The following is a 24,898-nucleotide window of genomic DNA, read 5'->3' as shown; positions in this document are numbered from 1 at the left end:
GTTATGCTCCACCTACAGAAAGGAAGTCTATGCCGAAGCCTTGGGTCCCTCACCTAAGCAACTTCCTGAAAGGTTACACAATGTCCTCCCTGAGAAGACACAAAGCTGGGCCGAGATCCAAGTCTTGGTAATCCCAGAAAACCACAAAGACAGATGACCTGGTCTTCTGTGCCCTTCCCGATAAGGAAGTTTCTGTCTTCTGCCCCCACCCCCACCCCATCTCACAATCTGAGCAAAGGCCACATCGCTGTCCCACCCTTGCCCAAAGAGGAAGCTGAGACTGAGGTCCTCTATGACAAGTCCAGAAAGTCCCGCCCAGGTGTGAAGCAAGCCCTTCATGCCACCACCCTGCCCCAGGTGATAAAACTCCACAGGTCCAGGGCCTGACTCATACACAGCCCAGAAGCTGTCCGCTAGTCTAACATGTTGCTTGCCTGGACTCTCCTTAGCCTCCTGGGCCTGGGCACCTCCTGCAATTTCGTGGTGCCCCGCAGCGAGTGGGAGGCCCGGCCATCTGAGTGCTACCAGCGCCTGCAGCACCCGGTTCGCTATGTGGTGATCTCGCACACGGCAGGCAGCACCTGCAGCAGCCCGGCCTCCTGTGAGCAGCAGGCCCGCAACGTGCAGAATTACCACATGAGCAACCTGGAATGGTGCGACGTGGCCTACAAGTGAGTACAGGGTGGGTGGGAGGAGGCCGACCTCACTGTTCCAACTCCTGATGCTGGATCTGTGTCTCCCTGTGGGAAGAGGCAGGCTTTGCCTCACACACACACCAAGGTGTCACCCCTATAGGCTCATAAGGTAACAGTTTCCTAAAAGCCCAGACCTTGCCAGGACAATGCCAGGCTGACTGAGCCTCACACCAAGCCCTGGCATCAGTGGGCATATCTGCTGCCAGAGACCCAGGGCAGGGGACTACATAGGGAAATTGTTGCCCTGGGCTCAACTTCCTTTTCTGCAAAGGCCAATGGGATTGGGGCCCCTAATACCAAACAGCCGGGAAACTGGCTAACATATGGTCCCAAATCTATGAGCAAATGTCTTCCATGTGCCAGAGTTCCAGATGGGGCCATTGCTAGGGACATAGCACTATAGTCCTGTGTGCATAAAGACAGAAAAAGATGCGTTCAGGATAGAAACAGATGCACAGAAAAAGGACTTCTAGATGGCTCAGCAAGTAAAGGTACTTGTCAGCGAGCCTAACATCCTGAGTTCTAACCTGAGTAGGAGAGAACAGACTACTGATGGACCAATGGTTGCTCTGACGTACACACACACACACACACACACACACACACACACACACACACGTTTTAACAGAGAGGAAATAGGCTGGCCTGTGCTAGTCATGGAGATGCCTGTAATCCCAGCACTCGGGAGGCTAGGAGGATTACTACGAGTTGAAGGACAGCCCAGGCTTCATAACAAGATACTATCTCCAAAAAGGGGTGGGGGCAGGTAGGCAAGGGTAACAGAATCCAGATCCCCAGGTGAGGGATGGCTTCCTGTGGCTTTGATGTGGCTCTAGGAGAGACAAGGGAAGCTGGGAATGGGGGTGCAGCACAGAGGCAAGAGCTAGAAGATTCTATCAAAGACCAGGCCTGAGGCAGGGACCCCAAAGGTCATGGTGAAGACAGAGGTCAGACAATACCCACAGAAGGTTCTGGGTGGGGGAGAGGCATAGACTAGCCCAAGTGTTAGTAGGCTCCCTCTGGCTGACCACCAGAGAGCTGGGGCTGCGCGAACGGGCCCTGGGGGACACACTCATCAGTCACACGGGCTTCTTTTCAGTGTCACAGACTATATTACTCCTGAGTCTGTTTCCAACAGGAGCATTTGAATCCTGTGACTCCTATACGCTAAGAGCCAAACTGCCTGCAGAATTTACTAGAAATGCTGGTTCCCAGCCTACCCGACTGTTCTGCCAAAACCAAAGGGTCAGATGCCTGGGGGTGTCCCCAGGACTTTCCACCTGAGATTTTAATCATTCTAAGGCTCCAACATCAAAGCTGCTGCTGGGAATTGAAGTGAGAACTAGGGAAGACTGACCTAGGGCCACAGTCTTACAGCAAAACAAAATCACATTATATGAACTTTACTTTCTTTGCCTGTAAATGGAGGTTTGGGTTGTTTGTTTTGGGGGGGGGTGTCTCTGTATGTGCCTGAGTGTAAGTCTGTGTACCAGTGTGTACACGAGCCCTCATAGGTCAGAAAAGGATACTGGATCCCCCGGAAGTTGGAGTACAGGTTGTGAGCCACCATATGGGTGCTGAGAATCAAACCAGGTCTTCTATAAGCACAGCAAACACCCTTAACCACTGAGCCAGCTCTTGACTGTGCCCATCATGACGGTGGCTGAGGTTCGCAGGCATCCCTGTAAAACCACAGCACCTCCATCCCAGTGCGGTGCTGCCAATGTGGCTAGGGCATCACAGTGCAAAGGGGATGCAGGAGTCAGCCGATGGCTCACCTCTACCCTGCTGCTGGTAGTCTGGTGTCTACCAAAAGTGAGACAGGCCTTTTGTCCCTGTGCAGGAGACAGGCTCTGCCTCACACACACAAAGTGTCCCCTACTCTTCTGTAAGAGAATCCTTCACCAAGGCTGGCACCTTGCCAGGGCACTGGGCTGACTGAGCCTATCCCTGGATTCCCACGTCCCCTCTGGATCCCATCTCCTCCGAGGCAGGCTGCGAGCTGGCTTCCTAGGTGGCAGACAGGCTGGGACTCCTAGTTCCATCATCCTGGGCTTCATCAGCACCTCAGAGGCTGAATCCTCCAGCATCCAACCAACTCCAGGCTGCTGCCCCAACTCCAAGGTGTCCTGGGGATGGGGGGCGTCCTCCATTGAGACTTGGTCAGTGAGTGAAGCTCACAGATCTACTGTGCTAGAACTGGAAACCTCCAAAGACACAGAAGCAGCCTCTACCCTTGAGTCCACAATCCTGATACCTGAGAACCCTGAGAACCGAGGCAGGCTGGAACAAGAACAAACTAATTTGAAAACTCTTTTATTCACACTTATTTACTTAGCTGAGGTGGGCACATGGCACAACTCGGTATGGAGGTCAGAGGGCAACCTGCAGGTGTCGGTCAGTTCGCTCCTGTCTGGCACTGGTCTCAGAGACATAACTCGGTTGCTGAGCTTGGCAAAGGGCCTGTACTGGATAAGCCATCCCACTGGCCCAATGGCAGACTTCTGAGGGGCAGGGCCGCTGAGGCTGTGACTTTGTGCGAGTAAGTGGCACAAAGTGGGTCCCTGGTTATCAATTTGGGCTGTGGGAAGGCAGTAGTGCCAACCCCAGGGGCTTGATGGGGGACGAGGTGAATTCAGAGGCTTGGGGAAACAATGAATTCCAACCTTACCCACACAATTGGGTTTGTAGTGTGGATAACAATAAGATTTGTGTCACCTTAGACGCTGGCCCTACCTACCTCTTTGAGTCTATGTAAAATAGGGGTGGCAACTCACCAGCTGCTACAAAGATGAGGAAAAAGTGTTAAGTATTTACACAGCTGTGCTTGGCAAGAAACGGGGTACCATAAATGGGTGCAGCTGCCTGAGTATTGGAGAAGATGACTGAAGGATGTTGGGGGAAGCCCCCCACCCTTATCAAGCTCTGCCCCTCCTCCACAGCTTCCTCATTGGAGAGGATGGTCATGTGTACGAAGGCCGAGGCTGGAACATCAAGGGTGACCACACAGGGCCCACCTGGAACCCCATTTCTATCGGCATCACCTTCATGGGCAACTACATGGGTAAGCAGCCAGCACCCTGGGCTGGGGGTGGTGTGGGGAGAAGGGAATCACAGGCTCTGCCACCTATATGCTCATGACCTCGTTTTTCTCTTTAGATAATGGGGCCATTGGGACCCTACACTGGGAGTAGCTGATCAATAATAAATTAAGGGTGGGAAGACGCAAGCGTAGTAGTAAACGGCTATAATCCCAACACTCCTCAACTGGAAACAGAAGATTGTGAGTGTGATGTCAGCCTAGACTATAGAATAAGATCCTGTCTCAAAAAAAAAAAAAAAAAAAAAAAACCAGGGCTACAACTATAGCTTAGTTGGTAGAGTCTCTGCCTTTCATGCACACGGCCCTGGGCTCAACTTCAAGCACCACACTGACCGCATGGGATGCACACATTCATCCCAACACTAGGGGCAGTAGAAAATCAGTTCAAGCCGATCCTTCTCAGCTACACAGGGAGTCCCAGGCCAGCCTGGGATAGGGACTGTCTCCAATCAACCAGTTAATTCCTGAGGCACCAAAGATATGTTTAATAGATGACAGCTTTTTGTGGGGGCCGGACCCTGGGCCTGTGAGCAGAGACGGTCGGGGCCAAGCAGCAACATAGCAGGCGATGCTTGCTATGGTCTCCTCCAGGCTGGGCTGGCTCCCTATGGTGGTTGATCAAAAGTTAACTATTTTACCCGCCACAGCCCTATGGGAATGAGGAAACTGAGGCAGAGGGCAGTTCACAACCATCCCTTACCTCTCTGCCCTTCAGAGATGCCCCAGTCTAACTCCCTGTATCTTGCCCTCCCCTTGCAGAGCGGGTACCCCCAAAGCGGGCCCTCCGTGCCGCCTTGAATCTTCTGGAATGTGGGGTGGCTCAGGGCTTCCTGAGATCCAACTATGAGGTCAAAGGACACCGAGATGTGCAAAGCACACTCTCCCCAGGCGACCAGCTCTATGAAGTCATCCAACACTGGAAGAACTACCGCGAGTAAGCCGGTGGAGCCGCCACTCTGGAATCTCTCCCGCCACCTGCTCCCTCCCCGCCCCTCTGTCCTCACAGTGACCCCACCAATAAAGAAATAGCATCAGCCATGCTCCTGTGTCACATGACCCAATGCTGAATGAATCAAGACCCCAGAGACCCTGGCTCAGAGGCAACATCACAGCTTAGAACCTAGAGATCTCAAGTAAGAGCCCAGGAATCAACACCAAGCAGGCCCCGGATCACCCACAGCAGTTCAAAAGAACCAGACAATGTGGACCACGCTGCAAGACACCGCTACCCTGCCATATGGCCAGCCATACCAACTTTGTTTGAACTCCTCTGGAGAGTTCTAGTGCCCCCTTATCAGCCCATCCTCATTTCTTCCCACTCCTTTCCTACCCTTGAATCATAAGCTAAGGGCTGAAAACAACCACATTTATTTACAAAATACACAGAGCCTCTTCTCCTAGAATGCATTATTGGAAGAGAGGGGGAGTCAGGTCCTCACACACCTGAGACTCCAGGAGCACCGAGAGGTGTGGAGCATGGGAGGGGCGCCACCTCCACACCAGACCCCCTGAAGGTAGAATGGGAAATCGGGATACCACCTCTCCAGGGTCATGACCGCGTGTCCAGTCTGTTCATGTATTCTTGCAAAGCCTTCAGGCGGGCATCTATTTCAGCCATGTCAGCTCCCTGGTAGTCAGAGCTGTACTCTGGAAAAGCAGAGGAGGGTGGGTGTGCTGGGATGGGTGTAGGGGACCATCAAGGAGCCAATTAACTGCCCTTATTACCACCCCAGAGGGTTCTGGGATGATGGAGAGGGGAAAAGAAGGGATAAATATGGAACCCCAGGCTCACCTTTGATGGGGACCCAGCCCCCAGAACTGGTCAGGTGTCTCTGGTGATTGCTGCGCTCTCGGGTGGTAGACTTCTGAAGACGAGAGGCAGGAAAGGGGTCAGGCAAGCCCTTCCGTTCATATCCCCCATGGGGGTTCTGAACCCAAGGATCTGCAAGTCACCATTGTAGCAAGAGCTCCTGACACAAGAGCCCTCCAAGGGGTGAACTGGTAAAGCCTGAGGCACAGAGAAGCTCATCAAACATCCCCAGTCACCCACAAGCAGGAGAGGCTACAAAAGCACCCCGGTCGCACACAAGCAGGAGAGACTTGCCAAGCACCCCGGTCACACGTGAGGAGGAGAGCGTGGCATAATTTGAGGAAAAGACCCTTTTCCTTTCTCTCTTTCAGACACAAGATCTCATATAGCCCAAACTCACTCTGTAGCTAAGGTTGGCTTTAAACTTTGGATCCTCCTGCCTCCACCCAAATGCCGGGTTACAGGCCCGCCAGTGCCATCACACACAGTATATATGGAACCTGGGTCCTTGTGCTAGATGGGCATTCTACCAGCCAAGCCTCATCCTACATCCGAATCAGACATACTGTGGCCACTAAGATTTTTGCCTGCCAGTCTCAAGCACCCTGCTTCCAGAGTCATTTTAGAGTTCCCTCTACAATCTGGTCCCCCCAGGACAACACAATCATAGATGATGGTTGGTCACCTATGGCTTAATACTGCCCTTCCCTTCTCCCAGCCAGGAATGATCCTCACCGTCTTGGACCCTCTCCAGGGTGTGGGGCTGGGTGGTTTCCCACGGCCACGGCAGCCACGACTGAGAAAAGAAGGCGATCAAGGACCACTGAGCATCTTTGGTATCTCCCTCCTGACCCATCTTCGCGGTTTTAAGACCTCCAGCCTCTGTCACCTAATGGCCGTGTAAAAGGCTGCTTCCACCCCCCCCAACCTCCCCTCCCCCAGGCGCCCTTTCCAGAGAGTCCTTCCCCAGAGTACAAGTTTTACCTCCTGGAAACCGACTCGGAGAAATCTTCCAGCTCACTGCAGGAGCTAACCGACGAGCAGCGGCTGCGGAAACTGTCCACTAGAGGGAGACGGAGGTCGTTAGGCCCGGCGGGTCACCTGGCCCGCCTACCGCCCGCCCGCAGTGCCTCTTCCAGCAGGTTACCCGAAGAGCTGCGGTTCCGTGAGCGGTTGGCGGCGTCCCCTCGGCCTGTCACAGCAGTAGCGGGCCGAGCCTGGTGAGACCAGGAGACGGACGGACCGTCCCCGCTTCCTCCACTGCCCATTCGGTTCCGCTGCTGTTGCTGCCTAGAAATCCAGAGACTAGAGGTGTGCCGGGAAGGGAGCCACAGAACCCAAGGCCCGCCAGAGGTCACGTGAGGACAAGTGAGAGTGGAAAAACAAACAGGGCACCCGAGGGGATAAGAGAGCAGAACGAGGTTAGGAGGGGGCCAAGAGAGGGGGCTGAGTGTGCAGGGGGAACAGGGACACCAAGGGGAGGCAGACCAAGGGAGGAGATCCAAGCAAACCAGAGTTAAGAGATCCTAGAGGTTAGAACAGTACCAGGACTGGAGGATACAGGATGGAACACCAAGGGAAGTGGGAGCACAGTGGCATTCAAGGGAGGTAAGGGTTAACTGTCAGTTGGTGACCGGTGGGAGATGAAGTACGGACCAAGCACAGAGCCGGGGTGGGAAACAGACACAGACTTACTTCATCCTAATCTCTCTCTGCTTCTTCTCCTTGGCTTTCACAAAGGCTGTGGGGTCAAAACGGGGCGCACGACCACCTAGACAGTGTGGGGAGGAGGCTGGCTCGCATACCGGCTTCTGTGGACGGTAGCCCATCCCGCCTCCCCACCCCAGGGGAGGGGGGCAGCCACAGACCTGTGGGCGAAGGCGAGGGGCGTGCTGGCCGGCCGCGACCCCTGGTCCCACGGCTGCTCTCCCGCGATGAGGACCGAGTGGCCGCGCGGCCGCGAGACGTGGAGCGCTCCCGGGACGACGAAGCTCGATCTCCCCGGGCTGGAGCTGGCGCAGGCAGAGTGCGTCTCCTGGGAGCACCAAGTCCAGCTGTCGGTCAGCTTTGCACCCGCCAGCCCACTCCCACCCTGGGGCCACACACACCTCCTCTGCACCTGGGGCCCACCTTCTATCTTATCTCTGCAAACATTCCCACCCGGGATCACCACACCTTCATACACCCTACCTTCTCCGAGTCCTTTTCCAGGACCTGCCACTTCCTTACATCCTAATACCTCGCTACACCCTGAGGTCTTCTTTCTAAGTCTCCCTCGCCAAGCGAGGACAGCAGACACCTCCCTGTTTCCTCCCTCTGGGATCAACAGGCCCTCAGGCTCCACCCCATACCCAAACCTACCTCCAGGCCCCGCCCATCTCCCCCAAAATCACGTTACCTGACTCCCCCCATTTCCGAGCTTCCCACACACACCCCCCATCAGCTCCACCTCTCACCCCCTTCTGTACATGGCCAGCTCAGTGTTGAGCGTCTTCAGCCGAGCTCTCAGGCTGCGCTCCGAGGCCTTCACCTCCTCGAGCTACGGAGGGAAGCCGAGAGGAAAACGCCGAAGTCCAGACCAGGCCAAAGTCCAGGGAGGCACCCCCTCCCCGGCTCTGCCCCCTCACCTCTTTGGCCAGGCGGCGGCAATCCTGGCTGCGACGACTCGCAGCCCTGCCCCCGAGGCCACGCTCCTGCCGAAGCTCCAGCTCCAGACCCCGCACCAGCCCGCGCAGTGCCTCGGCCTCCTGGCGAGCAGCCCGCCCGGCCAGCGCCTCCTCTCGGGAGCGACTCAGCTGCACCTCCAGCTCGCGCTTCTCCGATGCCAGACGGGTCACCCTGAGAGTGCGGAGAGGACCCAAGCACCGTGAGCCGCTCCCATCACTCCACAGGAGGCAGTCCCTGAGATCCCCCCAGGAAAGAGAAATGCAGTTCCCAGGAAGGGGTCTGGTCCTGTCAACTTCCCTCCGAGGCAGGAAGGATGCTGAGGCTACTTCTTCGCCTTCATCCACCCCAAACCCAGGCACACCTCCCCTAGTGAAGTGGTCAGTATAGAGACAAGGCTCAAGCTGCCTGCTGCAAGCCTAGCCCTAGTATCCCTGCTCCCACCTCTAAGACTTTCTCAGTCAGATCTTATCACCAGCCAGTAACAACTGATTAGGTTGCTACCCTGCTCAATGATCCTTAAGAAAACACCACTTACACAGGCTTTTCCTTGCCGCTGTTTATAAACAGCAAGAAGCGAAGGTAACTAAGTGTCCACGGGCAGAACTAATTGAGTTCCGGGGCTCATACACAGTGGAGCGCTGCCATGAAAAGGGTTGAGGGCTGATTTTCACTAATTTAAAAAGTGCAGAATATATTTACCAAGTCCCTTTTTTATAAAAAGAATGAGAGGGGTTAAAAATTGTCTATGTATATTCATACTTTTAAAAACATAGGATACATAAAAAACTTTCAAATGGAGGAAGGTTGCAAATGGGTAGTGGAGGCGCAAGAGGGACTAGATGGAGAAACCGGACCTCTCTGGGTGTTCCCCTTTCCAGCTTCCTGGACTACGAAAACACTTTATGTAGAGACAGACTCTGGCTATATTGCCAGGCTGATCTTGAATTTCTGAGTTCAGGTGATCCTCCTGCCTCAGGACCTATCACCAGAATCAGGGGAAGGGGGCGGTCAGATAATGTGTATCAAAGGTGGAGTAACTGCAGAGTTATTTGATGTGGCTGAAACACAGAATTTTCACAAGTGGGATACGGAGCTTCAGGGCAAAAAGAGGTTGCAAAAAAAAAAATCTAACCTTCATTCGAAAGTCTCATTAGTGATTGCATTGGTATTATTTGTAATTTAAAAAATAACTGTTACTAACCTTGGCAACTATGTTTTTTATCAGAAAAAAATGGGTATAAAAATCAAGGAAAAGGAACAGACAATATATTCTCTTTCTAAAAGCATACCTGTCTTCTGACTCTTCCCACTAAAAAAAAAAAAAGAAAGGAAGGAAGAAAAGGGAAAAAACCTAAGTGCAGCCCAATGACAGTGAGCACTTACTTGCAATGAAGAGCTCATGCTAACATTGGCTCCCAATAAAAGAAATACAATGTCTTGGAAAAACAGTGGTAGAGCCCCTGCCTAGAATCCCCCAGTGAGGGTATAGCTCAGTGAAAGAACACTTGCCTAGCATGCACAAGCTCAGGGTTCTACATCTGGCACTTAAAACGCAAAACAGAGAAGATTACTGAGGCCCTTCTAAAAGGATATAGAACCCAACATGAACAGTTCCACCTGGTCAAAGACAACACAAACATGCAAACAAAAATCCATTGCAATGAAAGAATTAGATCACATCTGTGGTGAGCTGAATACTGGCCCCCACATGCCCAAAGAAATGCAGGGCCTTCTCCTGGAACCTGTGAACGTTCCGCTATTTAGCGAAAAGGGTCTTTTACAAACAAATCTGGTATGGGTGGTAAGATAAACTGATTCTCCTGAATCAGCAGGGCAAGCCCTAAACATAATCACAACCTGATATTAGAGCCACAGAGAGGGGAGGAGAGTGTGTCCACACAGCCCAGACCAGACTACCAGGACACAAGCCTAGAACAGCAGTAGCTCCCAGGTACCAGAGAGACAAGAAAGGGATTCTCCCAAGGAGATCCAGGAGGATGGCCCCACTGAAGCCCACACTGCAGCCCCGCAAATGTCATCCCGACGTCGGCCTCCAGAGGGAGACAGAACACACTTCCAGTGGTTTGCCTTTAGGTTTTCCTTTTTATTACGTGTATTTATTTGTGTGTATGCACACAACACCCTCACGTCATAGCACTCATGTGGCAGTCAGAGGACAACTGGTGGGACTTTGCCCCTTCCATCATGTGGGTCCCAGAGACTGAAGCCGGCTTGGTGGCAGGCACCTTTACCAGAGGAGCCACTCACCGACCCACTGCAATGGTCTTTGGATTTTTGGGTTTGAGACAGGGTTTCTCTGCAGCTTTGGAGCCTGTCTTGGAACTTGCTCTGTAGACCAGGCTGGTCTCCAGATCTGCCTGCTTCTCCCTCCCGATGCTAGGATTAAAGGTGTGCACCACCATGCCCAGCAACCCACCAAATCTGGGGCATTTTGTCACAGCAGTCAAAGGGAACCAACACAAGCGCAATTAACTTCAAATTCAGGAGTTCATAATGACCATGAGCACAGAAGCGCTGGTGTCTGTGGAGGATGAGAGCCAGCTCAGCATTCCGTCACAGGATGTAAAAGACAGACTCGGCACTGATGGTGCCACTCCTGGGGAAAATGTACTTCTTTACCCCAGCTGGCAAAAGCAGAAAGAATCATGGAATTAGATCATCTCCTCAGAAGTTGTCAGTCTGGCCAACAGTCTCAAGAACTGGCAAAACATGGTAGTCACACCTTTAATCCCAGCACTCAGGAGGCAGAAGCAGGTAGACCTCTGAGTTCAGGGCCAGCCTGGTCTATAAAGCGAGTTCTAGGACAGCCAGGGTTACACAGAGAAATCTTGTCTCAGATAAGGATGAAGGGAGGAAGGAAGGAGAGAACAAGACAAGACCAAAACATGGTGGTGCAGGCTGGAGAGATGGCTCAGTGGTTAAGAGCACTCAGTTCTCTTCCAGAGGTCCTGAGTTCAATTCCCAGCAACCACATGGTGGCTCACAACCATCTGTAATGACATCTGGTGCCCTCTTCTGGCCTGTAGGCATACATGGAGGCAGAATGTTGTATACATAATAAATAAATAAATCTTTAAAAAAACCACGGTGGTGCACACCTATAATCTCAGCATTCGGGCAGCAGAGGCAAGAGGATTGCTGAAAGTTCAGGGATAGCCTGGTCTACCTGGTAAACACATAAAAATAGGGTTTTTTAAATAAGCTCTCTCTCTCTCTCTCTCACACACACACACACACACACACACACACACACGCACACTCATGTGCACCCTCCATCACACCCTTCCCAGCACCAGCCTCTGCAGAGCCAGCACTTGTTAAAGTGTCCCTCTACCTTCTGCCTGAATCACTGCCCTATGGGGCAGCATTCTCCCTCAGAAGCAAGGCCCTGTCTCCAAGAGAAGGAGGGGGAGGCAGAGTTAGAACTGACAGGGAGGACATACCTGAGAGATTTCAAGACACCCTTACCAGTTCTGTTGCTGGGTAGAGGTCGCCACCTTGTGGCCAATGTGGGAGATGACTTGGGAGGAGGGTAAGTGTGTCCTTCCTCAACCTCTGCTCAGCAGCTTCCATGGGTCCTGCTACCCAGTGTACTCCCAAGTGAGAGAAGGTCATTCCTCTCTGGCAGCAATTGGCACTCAGTCTAGGCTGGCACTTCCAACAATGCAGAAGTGCTGACTGCATCCAAGGTCTAGCCTGGCCGTATAATTCACTGTGTGCCCTAGGAAAGTCCCCTAGCCCTCTGGGCTTCCTGGCACGGCGATGATAGCAACGTCTATCTCATAGGGTTGCTGTGAGGGTAACCACTTCTGCCTTCCATGGGCACATGGGCACATACCCTCACACAGACACAATACATAATAAAATCAATCTTAAAAGGGGTAATATAGGGACTGGAGTGTGGTTTGGTCGGCTAGCACACATGATGCCCTGGGTTCAATCCCAGGACTACATAAGCCAAGTCTGGTGGCCTATACGTATAAGCCCATGGACACCCAAGATCTGGAGGAAGGAGGACCAGAAGTTCAAAGTCATCCTTGACTAGATCGAGAGTTTGAAGCCAGTCTTGAATAGATGAGGCCTTGTCTCAAAAGGGAAAAAAAAGAAATGGGCCGGCAAGATGGCTCACTGGGTAAGGATGCTTGCCATCCAACGAAACAAGCCTGACAAACTGAGTTTGATCCTTAGAAGCCATGTAAATATGGAGAGAGAGAACCAACGCCACATGCCACGGTGTGTGCACGGGTGTACACACACACACACCATGCATATGGTACAATATTTTTTTAATGTCACTAGTCATCCTCAAAGAATTGGCCACCTCCAGGTAGAGACCAAATCCCTGCCTACAGAAGACAGAACCCAGCAGGAGTCGGGAGTATTCCAGAAGCCTTCACTCTTTCCACCCTCCCCCACAGTTGAAGACTTTGCATAAGCTGCACCCTCTGCCTAGAACACTCTTCTCTAACTCCTTCACCTAACCTACCTGTCGGGCCCTGGGCACAGCTACCTTTTCTGCCTCCTCCTCACCTCCTCCGTAGCAGATAACACGATTTCATGGTTGTTGATTAACGTCCACTCCCAAGGCAGGGAGCCAGGCAGCATGAGGCTGGGTGAAGGCTGGTGAAGGCTATTTAGCCGCTCTTCCAGCCTATTTCACATTGCCTTTACTGATGGTGATCCTGCTTCCGCACCTTTTTCTGGAACCCCCTCCCGATCCCACACACACTGAACATCCTTCTCACTGTCCTAGGGGCCCAGGAAGGCAGCGCCAGGGCTATCAATCACCACTGAATTCCCAGCACCCAACAAAAGGCAGAGAGGCGGGGCTCAGAAGAAAAAAGGCGGTGCTAATCCCGTCCACCACACCCACCCACCCATCCCCCAGACTCACTGCTCCCTCAGGTGCCAGATCTCCGTCTCCCGAGTATCACGAGTATCACGAGCGTCCTGGCCGCCGTCCAGCCCGCGAAGGCGGCCCAGCTCCTCCTTCAGTGAGCGGATGATGCCCTGCAGGACCACAGGGTCCGGCTTGCCCTGGTACGGGAGGGGCAGCGGGTAATGAATCCTGAGAGAGGGGATCAGAACCACGGGAGTCTCAGAGGCCAAAATCCACCAGAAGACACAGATCTCCGAGTCAAAGAACACAAGCACACAGAGTCCCAAAAGTTTGTGTTCTTGTTTTGGTGTTTTGTTTTGTTTTGTTTTGAGGGCTTTGCTTGTTTTGAGGGTTCTTGTGGCCGGATCTCACTGTGTGACCCCGGATGTACCGGTGCAGTGCCGACTGACTGTCCTGTCATGTCTGCAGGGAGGCACTGTTACTTAAGCCCAGACTCTACTCTGGAGACAGCCGATGGCCTGAGCTGAGTCAGCCCTGACCTGGGGACATTAGAGGATGCCTTCAGGTGCTGTCCCACTCACCACAGCTCCTACAGGATTTCTGATTTCCGCTTGTTGGCCCAGGCACCAGGACAGAGACCCTGTTGCCCAACTACTCAAAAGCCATTAGCAACCAGGTGTAATCCCAGTTCTCAGGAGGCTAAGGCAAGAGGACTGCCATGAGTTCATGGCCAGGCTGGGCTACATAGCAAGACTCTCTCTTAAAAATAATAAAGGAGCCACCAGGTGGTGGTGGCACACACCTTTAATCCCAGCACCCGGGAGGCAAAGGCAGGAGGATCTCTGAATTCCAGGCCAGCCTGGTTTACAGAGTGGTTTACAGTCTGTGCTACACAGAGAAACTCTGCCTTAAAAACAAAAAAAAAAAAAAGTTAAAATAAAGGAGGACAGAGAATGACTAGAGATGGCTCAACATTTAAAACGTGTTGTTCTTACAGAGGAGCCAAGTTCAATTCCCAGGACCCACTGTAATTGCATGTGAGGGGATCCCAGATGCCCTCTTCTGAACTCTGCGGGCACTATGAGCAGGTGGTGTACAGACATACACATAAAACACCCATACACATAAAACAAATTTAAAAAAAAATTTAAAGGGAAGGGGCTGGAGAGACGGCTCAGCAGTTAAGACCATTGGCTGCTCTTCCAGAGGACTGGGGTTCAGTTCCCAGCATATGAGCACTTAGACCAATTCTATGGGAAGTCTAGTGAGCTCTGTTCCTTTTCTTCCTGCTTTGATAAAGATGCAAGGCTAGAGGCCCAGCAGCTACTCTGTGACCATGAAGAGATAAGGGTAGGATTATAAAAAGGGGGGCCAACATATTAAACATACAAAGATTTTAAAAATTAAAAAAAAACACACATGCACACAAAAAGAAAGCATCCCTTAGCCAGGTACAGTGGTACAGGCTGGGAATCCCAGTACTTAGGAGGCTGCAGCAGGAGAACTCCCATAGAGACCAATTTGGGCTACATTATGAGTTCTAAATAAGTCAAGGCTACAAAAGATACGTCATGTGTCAAAAACAAAAACAATTTAGAAGCCAGCCAAGGTGATACACAATTGTAATCTCAACACTTGAGAAACTGAGGTAAGAGGAACACCATTAGTTCAAGTCTAGGCATTATGAGTTCTAAGCCAGCCTATGCTTCAAAGTTACACCTTTAATCCCAGCACTCAGGAAGCAGAGACAGGAAGATTTCTGTGAGTTCAGGGCCAGCCTGAGCTACATAGTGGGCTCCAGAACAGCCAGGGCTACATAGAGAGATCCTATCTCTAAATAAATAAATGCCCCTAATAGTAAGTTGGACTGCAGTTTGGCTGTCTGGCTAGGTGATAAATCATTACGTTTGAAGCATGTGGAGCTGTAGCTCAGTGGCAGTGCTTGCCTGCCATGTGCAAAGCCCTGGATTCAGCTGCATACAAGAAATACGCAGGTACTGGCGATGATCATTCTGCCACGTGTACCCAGTCACAATAGTAAAATGACAGAGGTCACAGACATCTCAGCCACCTGACACTGGGGGCTCCTCCCACCCTGCCCCCCAGCCTGGGCCCTCGGCCAGCCACTGTGCCCACCTGTCAAACTCCACGGAATAGATGAGGATGAGGTAGCGCTTGGAATTGAGCTGTGCCGACCTGGGGGCCAAGGTGCCCGGGCGGCCACCCAGCTTGCGGCTCCGCAGGGACTCCAGGTCTGTGTAAGTGAGCAGGTCCAGGGTGACGGACTCACTGCTCTGTGGGAAAAGAGGATGGGAGGTGCCAAGGATGCTCACAGCCACCCTCTCGGCCACCATGCCAGGTCTCGGGTCCTCCTGCCTCTGCCTCCCCAGTGTGGAGTGGCAGGTGTGCAACTGGAGCTGCCCGATGAGGCGGCCGATTCCACCAGGCCGGCCACTCAAGCACCTTTTTACCTTCTGGGCCAGTTCCGGAGCCTTCACCAAGATCTTAACAAGAGCATCAGGAGTGGAGTGGTTTTCCCTTTCTCCTTTGTGACCCAAATCTACTTCTCTTTTTTTTTATTTTTTTTTCCATTCAAAAAATTTACACTTCCTCCCCTCCTCCCATTCCCCTCTCACTTCCCCACTCTCCCTCCTCCCTCCCCCACCTGCCCTGTGGGAAGTCCAAGGCCCTCCCGCTACAGCCAGGCCTAGGAAGCTTTGCATCCAAATAGACTAGTCCCAGTGCCTTCATCAATGGCTTCTCAGTCAGCCCCCCCCCCTGCGCCCTTGTCAGCCACATTCAGAGTCTGGTTTGGTGGCACACTCACTCAGTCCCAGTCCAGCTGGATTTGGTGAGCTCCCATTAGAACAGGCACACTGTCTCAACCAAATCTACTTTTCTTTTCTTCCTTTTTTTTCTTTTTATGGTTTTAAGATTTATTTTAATTTTAATTCTGTGTCTATGTCAGGGTATGTATGACGAGTGTGGGTGCCCTCGGAGGCCAGAGGATGTCGTAGAATCGTAGAAACCACTGGACATGAAGTGACAGGCGGTTGTGAGCTGCCTGAAATGGGTGCTGGGAACCAAACTCAGGTCCTCCTGAAGCAAGTGCTGTCAACCACAAGCCATCCCTCAAGCAGTCCTCAACACTTCTTATTTTGTTTTGTATGAGACAAGGTCTTCTGCATTCACACTGGCCTCAGTCTCACTTTGTAACTGCGGTAGTTTGAATGTAATTGGCCCCCATGATCTCATAGGGAGTGGCACTATTAAGCAGGTGGCCTTGTTGGTGGAAGCGTGTCACCATGGGGGCAGGCTTTGAGGTTTCCTAAGCTCAGGATACCACCCAGCATGTCAGACCACTTCCTGTTGCCTGCAAGATGTAGGACTCTCGGCGACTACTCCAGCACCACATCTGCCTGCACACTGCCATGCTCCCTGCCATAATAGACTGAATCTCTGAAACTGTAAGTCACCTCAATAAAATGTTTTCTTCATGACAGCCAGCGTGGTCATGGTGTCTCTTCAAGGACGACCGAACCTCTCATCCTCCTTGAACCTCTCATCCTCCGGCCTCCACTACTTAAGCTTCGGGATATAGGCAGACACCACCATGCCCAAATAACAAGGTGCTGGTGACCCACCTGGGGGCTCTGTGCACATTAAGCAAGCACTCCACCCTGGAGCCACACCCCCAGCCGTACAATCTCAATTTTCTATGTGAAAACAACTGTCACTTGAATCATAACTGATCACTGGCATTCAAAAGCAGGTCTGAAGGCCGAGCACCCTGCACACATGAGGCAGCCCGTCCACAGCCTCTCACCCCAAACTCTGGGCAATAGAAAGCTCCCGGTCCTGATGCAGGTGCCTACCTGGGTGAGGGCCGACTCCAGCATGTTACAGAAAATGCTGAACTGTTTGAAGTTCCCCGTCTTGTGAGTCAAATCTTCAATGACTGGGTGGGAAGAAAAGTTCCTCCTGAGATCTGACCACCTACCCAGCCCAAAGGCAATATGCTCAATTGCTCCACCTCTGCCCAGCCCTCATTGTCTCTGGCCAGCTCCATGGGGCCCACACTCCTGCCCCACCTTGGAGAGCTTCAGAAGAGACAGGAGCACAACTGGGCTCAACTTCAGCCCTAAGAAAGAGCTGATCTCAGGGGGAGGGGAGGGAAGCCCACGCCAGGGGGCACACTCACAGCTGGCATCGAACTCGCCACGCCACTGGTCAGCCGTCATCCGGTCCTCCACCTCCAGCTCCAGCACCTGCCCCGAAACCACCACCCGCACAGCATGCTCCACACCCCGGAAGATGTAGTCCACCTGCAGGCCAGCTGGCTGGTCCATGGCCAGGGTCCCTGAAGAGGGGGAACGAAAGAGAGACCTAGAGGTGGATGTCCAGTGTCTTCAGAGTACAAAGGACTGGAGTTACAGACAGTTGTGAGCTGCCGTGTGGGTGCTGAGAATTGAACCCGGGTTCTCTGGAAGAGCAGCCAGTGCTCACAACCACTGAGCCATCTCTCCAGCCCCTCAACCCTGGTCTCTCTGAGACTGGGTCTCACTCTGTAGCTCTGGCTCAGAACTCAGGATTCTCCCCCACAGCCTCCCGAGTGCTGGGATTGCCACGCCCAGGAGTTCTTTGAGCTTTTCGTCCGTTATCGGGTTTAACCCTCCCAATAGCTCTGGGAAGAAGGTGTCAATTTTTAAACTCATCTTTCAGACGAGGAATGAGGAGCAGAACAAAGAAGTCATTCTCCTGAGATGAACAGTGGATCCAGGAAGTAACTCTCAGCTCGCCATGGTGGTGCACCCAGTCACCCCAGCACTCAGATGGAGGTAAGAAACGTAGCCAACAGAGTGAGGCCAGCCTAAGCTACGTAACGAGACCCCATGACAGAAACCCTGTCCTCAAAACAAAACGCGGCACACCACAGAGTTCCCACTTGGGGTTTTGTGGCGGGAGCTTGCATTTTGGTTGTGGTTTAGTTTGGTTTGGGGACAGAAGTTTTGGGAGCACACAAGCAGCCCATGCTGTCTTGGGATTCAGGTTTCTGGAACGTTTTGGAGGGCTCCAAAAAACCTAAAAGACCCCACCAATTATGCTTCCACTTTCTAGTTCTTAAGCCTGAAGTACTAATTAATCTCTGGTGCTGCCCTTTCTAACCCACAATCCAGTGCCAGAGCTCCAGGCCCCACCCACAGACCCCGCCCCTCAGCTCAGCAGACCAGTCAGGGCCACCACAACACGGTTACTAGGGCACTGGAGGTGGAATGCCTGGGAAACTGTGCTCAAGGTACTGCCTCCCTTGTCCCCACTGCCAATCTGGCCTAGTCTTCCACCCTGTACCACCTAGGCCCCACATCCCTGCCCAGCACCCTGTGCCCACTCCCACCACCACCTCGGTCCCAGACATTCAGCCTCTGAATAATAGACCTATAATCGACTCTTCCCCCAATGCACGCCTTCCTCCCAACACCTCTTGAAGGCATAGAAACCATCCCTTAGCTATTGCCAGACATGAATCCCACAAATCTTACACTCATTCCTCCCCTGGACTCAGGACGCCCTCCCCTGTGCAGACCTCCACTTCCCTGGCCCGTGTGCTCCCTGTCAAAGGCAGAAACCAACCCCCATCTCTACAAAGATCCCTGCTCCATCCTATCCTCCCAGCACACAGCTTCTCCCTACATTGGCCCCCACTTTCACAATCTCCTAGGACCCTGTCCCCTGCATTTTCTATCTGAATTGTCATGCCCCCCCTTTATTCTGTTTCAAGTCTGCTCACATGTTCAAGGTAGCCCACGTACACCCTACTTTCCCCGTGTTCCATCTCCTCCATATTTCACCTGGATTCTGCCCAAACTGTCTAACACCCCCGTCCCATCCCCACGCTCATTTCCCACCTCTCTTCCCTTGGACAGCCTCCCTCTGAGTCTCTGGCTCCCCTCCAGACCCCTCCCTCTATTTGCTCACTAAAGAACCCACAGTTCATCCTGGTGGCTGACTTCAAGCTGTGTCCCAAGTCTCTCCTTGCCCCTCTTCTTCTACTCACCTTCTGACCAGCATCCTAGCATAGAGGCTCTGCCCCCGACAGCCCTTGATGCCACATCCCAACCCTACACAGCACCTGGAGCACCCCAGTGACCCCTCCCCTGGCAGCCATGGGACACTGACGTACACACACCTGGAGCACCCCAGTGACCCCTCCCTCTGCAGACACTGAGGTACACAGCACCTGGACCACCCCAGTGACCCCTCCCCTGGCAGCCATGGGACACTGAGGTACACACACCTGGAGCACCCCAGTGACCCCTCCCTCTGCAGACACTGAGGTACACAGCACCTGGACCACCCCAGTGACCCCTCCCCTGGCAGCCACAGGACACTGAGGTACACACACCTGGAACACCCCAGTGACCCCTCCCCCGGCAGCCACAGGACACTGAGGTACACACACCTGGAGCACCCAAGTGACCCCTCCCCCGGCAGCCACAGGACACTGAGGTACACACACCTGGAACACCCCAGTGCCCGCTCCCTCCATAGCCACGGGACACTGAGATACACACACCTGGAACACCCCGGTGCCCACTCCCTCCGTGGCCGTGGGACGCTGAGGTACACACACCTGGAGCATCGCAGTGGCCCACATCCCTCCGCAGCCGTGGGAAACTGAGGTCACCCTCACAATCGCCAAGCCTCCAGCCCTCTCCTTACCATCTTTCACTAAGGGAATCCTAACTTTTTTCCCAGGGCTAAGTCACTGCCACTGGCTCCTCCTCCCAAACTGTGCTCCAAACTTTCAGTCTTCACCCAATGCAGGAAAGAGAACCCTCCACACTGGGCTCCCCAAAGAACAGTCATACCAGCACTCCCCACCATCACCATGGAAAAATCACTGTCCCCAGCCTACCAACCACCTCACACTTCCCCATCTCTAGCCTCACTGAACTCACAGGACTATCACACACTGTGACACAGAGCCCGACTTCCGCCCCACGCTGAGTCGACCTCCCAACGCTGGATGAATACAAGCTGGTCAGAGCTCCCTCCTCCTTCACCCTGTTCTTCCCCTTCCACTGTCCCCCAGGAGTATACAACAACAAAAGCCCTTCAGGCCACTGAACATGATATCTCTGCCTTCTGCTAGAATCAATTATAGGACACCCCACAATTTAGACCTCTACAGTATACCATGCAGTTCCCCCAGCACACCCGGTGTGTCCCGAAAACACACTTACCAATGCCTCATCCTAATTCTGCACTCTGGTAGGTATTACAATCATACCCCATTTACAGACCATGAAACTGAGGCTCCTACAGCTAGGCACAGCAAACATCCCCTCCTTCTCACGGTCCAGCTATGCATCCCAACACACCCCTTCCCTCCCAAGGTGCTAGGGCATTGACTCACTCCTGCAATCAGGGCTGCAGGCTGGGAACTCACAGCTTCAGACCAAAGCTTCTCACTCCCCAGTGTGCAGTGAACTCACTTGGTAGACCAGTCTGGCCTTGAACTCACAGAGATCCACCTTCCTCTCTAACAGGAGTGCTGGGATTAAAGGCATTTACCACCACCACCCCAGCCTCTCAGCGGATTCTAGGCAAGCTAGCTGCCTTCTGCTGAGCCAAACTTGCAGGCTTTTGGGATGAAGATTAAGTGGCCTTTGGGCTGTTAACTAAGAGTGGTGATAAGGGGAAGTGGCACTTGCCATCTCTTGGAATTCTTCTGCCTTAGTAAAATGCAGATAAAGCCAGGCCTGGGGTCAAAGACCTGTTAGCAGCGACAGGCTGGTTGTGAATCAAAAGTCTAGGGCCAGCCTGGGCAACAGTGAGGTCAAGGTCATCCTGGATGACATAGGGAGACCCAGTCTCAAAAAAGGTTAGAGATGTAGTTTAGTGGTAGGGGTCTTACCTATCATGTGTGAGTCCCTGGGCTCAATCCCAGATAGTCAAATATATATATATATATATATATATATATATATATATATATGTGTGTGTGTGTGTGTGTGTGTGTGTGTGTGTGTGTGTGTATGTATTATAAATATATTTATACACACACACATAAAATTGGGGAAAAGTATGATGACCTCATAGGACTATCATGAGGACTGAATTAGTCAATGCACCTAAGGTGCTCCCTACAGGGCCTGCCACTTCCCCTTACCACCACTCTTAGTTAACAGCCCAAAGGCCACTTAATCTTCATCCCAAAAGCCTGCAAGCAAGGCTCAGCAGAAGGCAGCTAGCTTGCCTAGAATCCACTAAGAGGCTGGGGCGGTGGTGGTAAAGGCCTTTAATCCCTGCACTCCGGTTAGAGAGGAAGGTGGATCTCTGTGAGTTCAAGGCCAGACTGGTCTACAAAGTGAGTTCCAGGACAGCCTCGACTACACAGAGAAACCCTGTCTCAAAAAAACCAAAAAAAAAAAAAAAAAAGTCGGGGCCAAGGGTCCGTCATACAGCACTAGCCCATGTTCAATTCCTAACAATACAAATCAAACAAAAGCAAACTTTTCTAATTGTCGTTCTTACTGTCCCTTCAGTGCCAATCTAGGGACACCAAGAAACAATGTCTTGGCCCAGTCATTCTCACTCTCCAGGCTCAGCTCTAAGGCCCCTAGGGGAGATACAATGTGTCCAGTTTATTACTTCACCTGACTCCATGGCCAGGAAGGAGCCCCATCCAGGCCATCAGCTCACCGTCCACCATGGGAAGACCAGAGGAAGGGTAGTTAACTGTAGCATGGTATCTATTTCCATACCTTTGTGCTCTTCGGGAGCACAATGGAACCACATGGAGCCCAATACTAGTGGGCAGATCTGAGAAGCCCACAGGTGGAACAGAGGACTTAGTGGCTTTGACAGAGACAAAGGAAAACCAGGTGACTGGACTGGCAGTCAGCAAGGGCTCATAATGCTCCTACCTGAACTGAGACAGATGAGGCGGGGAGGGAAGCCAATCCAGACGGAAGGGCAGACAGCAGTAGGAAACATGTATTTGCAATGTCCAAAGGACACCAAGACTTCATGGCCCCAATAGCACAAGCAAGGCCCTTCCAAAGGTATGGGGCCATGAAGGGGGAGAGCGACGAAGCTCCAGACAACCTGGAGATCCTGTGAGCAGATGGAGACTATGGAAGAGTGAGTAGGAGACAGGAGGGGGTAAACAGAGGAACATGATCTGACCTTTTGCTAGCTTGCAAAGAGGTCTCATATAACCCAGGCTCTCCTTGAATTCCTGATCCTCTACCTCCCAAGGTCTGGGATTATAGAGGTTCATCACACACCTGGCCTATCTAGAGCTGGGGATCAAACCCGGGACTTCACACAAGCCAGACAAGCATCCATCCTTGGTGAGATAGGTTCTCACCAAGTAGCCAAGGCTGGCTTTGAACTCACAGTCTTCCTATCTTAGACTCTGGTGTGCTACGATTATGATAGGTGTGTACCACCAACATCAGTACCAGACGAGATTTACTTTCCAGACCATTTGTGTGTGTGTGTGTGTGTGTATACACACACACACACACACACACACATTTAATGGGAGGGAAAGGAAGGAGTGATGGACAACTAACTCCTAAGTACCTGAAAGGAAGGGTCTGCCATGCTGAATGGGGACACCAAAGGATTGTTTGGGGATAACTGCATGTCAGCTGGGCTTTCAAGCAAAGAAGGGCTGGTCTTTGGATACAGCGTAGTGTTCAGGGCAGAGATAGATGCTGGAAAGAAACATCAGGGAGTCACTACTGAGTAAACAGGGTGATGGAATTGGTATAGAAAAAGTGATTCCACACAACATGAAGTTTGAGCTTCAACAGATTAAACAACTTGACCAAAGTCACAGTGATTTCAGTGGTAAGAACAAGAGAGAACCAGAACTCCAACTTGGGCAAACAGATACCAGACCCCACATTCTTCTCGTTTTGTTTTGCTTTGCTTTGTTTTGTTTTTGAGACAAGACCTCCCTATGTAGTCAAGGCGGGCCTCAAACTCACTCTGTAGCCCAGGCTGGCCTCAGTTTCTCTAGTACCTGGGACTACAAGTGGGTGCCACTGCACGGTTTGTCAAGATGTTTCAGAGTTCCTTAGGGGCTGCCCACATGACTCAATGGATAAAACTCGGTACTGTACAAACCTTGAGACCCAAGTGTGACCTCAGAATCCAGGGTCTAGGGTAGAAGGAGAGAACCAACTCCACAAAGTTGTCCTGACCTCCACACCCATCCTGTGGTACGAATCACCCCCCCCCCATCACCAAACACACAGCTGAGTACACACACAATTTTTATGCATTCGAGACCTGCCTGCTCTAAATTGGGCTCCAGGCCGTCCAGGGGCTACATAGTAAGACTCTGACTCAAAACAAAAGTTTATTCTTGGGCATGGATGTAGCTCAGTAGTACTGTGATAACTCCTGACTAACACGCACAAGGCTGGATTTGATATCCAGCACTGCAAAAAAAAAAAAAAAAAAAAAAAAAAAAAAAAAAGCGGGGAAAGTTAAAAGTGACTGTACGTAAAATAACTTGCTCAGAGCGCACACTGGGAACACCACTTGCCCGCAGGACACACCCCTCAACCCTGGAGAGCTCCTACCCCCACCTTCCAACCCGAATCAAGTTCAGAATCCACGGCATCACGGGTAGCATCCCCTTCCACCCCGCGTGGTGTGCGCATAATAATGCTCTACCTCACAAACTCGGGTGCAGTATTCGACACGGGACCTCTATGTTCTAATCGCGTGTCTCGCAAGTGACAACATGACTGGCACATGAAAGACCCTGTGAAATCTCCAGCTTGCACAGGACCAGGCGCGCACCTGTGTGGAAGTGGCGCTCCGGGGGTCCCCACTGCCCCCGCCTGGCGCCCGCACCTGTACCCGTGCTGCCGCCGCTCACCTTCTCCGCGGAGTCCCCACTTCACGAGCGGTTCAACCGCCGAAGTTTCTGCTCCGCCCCAGATCCGGCCTTCTCACTTATGATTGGTCTGACCTTACCGGCAGTCACGTTTCCATAAGTCAAAAATGACGCCCGTCACTCTGTCCCGCCCCCACAGGAGAACCCGCCTTCCCGAGCTTGCTATTAGTCTATTTGCGAGAGGCGTTCCTAACCAGTGTAAGGAGCCCTCCATGGCGTCAGTGCCCTTTCTGGTGGTTATTGGCTATACCTACTGCCAATCATACAAAAAAGGGTGGTTCCTCCAGTAGGCGGAGGGAGGATCCCGGAAGTGGCATCTTGACTCCGCCTACCATGCCCTCCCTTCCCCTCGTGGCCACAGGGAAAGTTCTTGCGCAGAGGATGTCCTAACCTCCAAGTCCGGAAGCTCCAAAGATATTCTCAACTCCGAGAACAAATGTAGATTTTTCAGCGCTCAGTGTATGCCTAAACCTATCCTGATCATTTTACTAGACTTGATTTTGTTAGTGCGTGTGTGTTTGGTGGTTTTTGAGACAGAAACTCAAGTAGCCCAAGCTGGTCTCCAACACTGATCCTGCTGCCTCCACTTCCCCAGTCCTGGGATTACCGGAGTATACCAACATGCCCGGCGTGGCACTGGCTTCTTTAAAATTCAAACAACATAGCAAAGTAAGCATTTAAGTTTTTAATATTTTTAGATTTATTTCTTTTATGTATATGAGCCTTATGCCTGCTTGTATGTCTGTGCACCACGTGTGTGCCTGGTGCCTGCAGAGATCATAGAGAGCGTCAGATCCCCCTTGAACTGTTGTAGTTACAGATAGTTGTGAGGCACCAT

At 52.2% G+C, this 24,898-nt stretch overlaps 2 protein-coding genes across 4 annotated transcripts; one reads left to right on the top strand and one right to left on the bottom strand.

The window, feature by feature from the left end:
• The first annotated feature begins 348 nt into the window (after positions 1-348).
• Pglyrp1 (peptidoglycan recognition protein 1) lies at positions 349-4,832 on the top strand. Its single transcript, XM_075990355.1, has 3 exons — positions 349-671; positions 3,638-3,759; positions 4,558-4,832. Exons 1-3 carry the CDS (start codon positions 424-426, stop codon positions 4,734-4,736), a joined length of 549 nt encoding a protein of 182 aa, XP_075846470.1. The 5' UTR covers positions 349-423; the 3' UTR covers positions 4,737-4,832.
• Positions 4,833-4,850: 18 nt separating this feature from the next.
• Ccdc61 (coiled-coil domain containing 61) lies at positions 4,851-24,131 on the bottom strand. 3 transcript variants are annotated; one of them, XM_075990328.1, is made up of 14 exons: positions 24,043-24,131; positions 17,338-17,496; positions 17,012-17,094; positions 15,273-15,430; positions 13,191-13,364; positions 8,236-8,446; positions 8,065-8,147; positions 7,477-7,643; positions 7,304-7,379; positions 6,756-6,898; positions 6,593-6,671; positions 6,344-6,404; positions 5,591-5,663; positions 4,913-5,445 (listed from the first exon to the last, which is right to left on the bottom strand). In XM_075990328.1, exons 2-14 carry the CDS (start codon positions 17,483-17,485, stop codon positions 5,348-5,350), a joined length of 1,554 nt encoding a protein of 517 aa, XP_075846443.1. In that variant the 5' UTR covers positions 17,486-17,496; positions 24,043-24,131; the 3' UTR covers positions 4,913-5,347. The 3 variants fall into 3 exon arrangements, with proteins under 3 accessions (XP_075846460.1, XP_075846453.1, XP_075846443.1); XM_075990345.1 differs by lacking the exon at positions 6,344-6,404 and having other exon boundaries at positions 4,851-5,445; XM_075990338.1 differs by lacking the exon at positions 24,043-24,131 and having other exon boundaries at positions 4,912-5,445.
• Positions 24,132-24,898: the final 767 nt, after the last annotated feature.

This window comes from Microtus pennsylvanicus, chromosome 1, assembly GCF_037038515.1.
Source record: "Microtus pennsylvanicus isolate mMicPen1 chromosome 1, mMicPen1.hap1, whole genome shotgun sequence".
In the NCBI taxonomy this organism is placed as follows: domain Eukaryota; kingdom Metazoa; phylum Chordata; class Mammalia; order Rodentia; family Cricetidae; genus Microtus; species Microtus pennsylvanicus.
Note: the sequence above shows the minus strand (reverse complement) of the source record. Positions and strands in the feature narration are given on the sequence as shown.

What these genes read in the sequence shown, in the direction of transcription:
- Pglyrp1 (XM_075990355.1), top strand. Translation starts at nt 424, where the DNA reads ATGTTGCTTGCCTGGACTCTCCTTAGCCTCCTGGGCCTGGGCACCTCC. An exon ending in TGGTGCGACGTGGCCTACAA is followed by an intron (nt 672 to 3,637) that starts GTGAGTACAGGG and finishes CCTCCTCCACAG; the next exon opens with CTTCCTCATTGGAGAGGATG. An exon ending in CTTCATGGGCAACTACATGG is followed by an intron (nt 3,760 to 4,557) that starts GTAAGCAGCCAG and finishes CTCCCCTTGCAG; the next exon opens with AGCGGGTACCCCCAAAGCGG.
- Ccdc61 (XM_075990328.1), bottom strand. Translation starts at nt 17,485, where the DNA reads ATGGACCAGCCAGCTGGCCTGCAGGTGGACTACATCTTCCGGGGTGTG. An exon ending in TGGAGTCGGCCCTCACCCAG is followed by an intron (nt 15,431 to 17,011) that starts GTAGGCACCTGC and finishes CTTTTCCCACAG; the next exon opens with AGCAGTGAGTCCGTCACCCT. An exon ending in GGGCTGGGTCCCCATCAAAG is followed by an intron (nt 5,446 to 5,590) that starts GTGAGCCTGGGG and finishes CTGCTTTTCCAG; the next exon opens with AGTACAGCTCTGACTACCAG.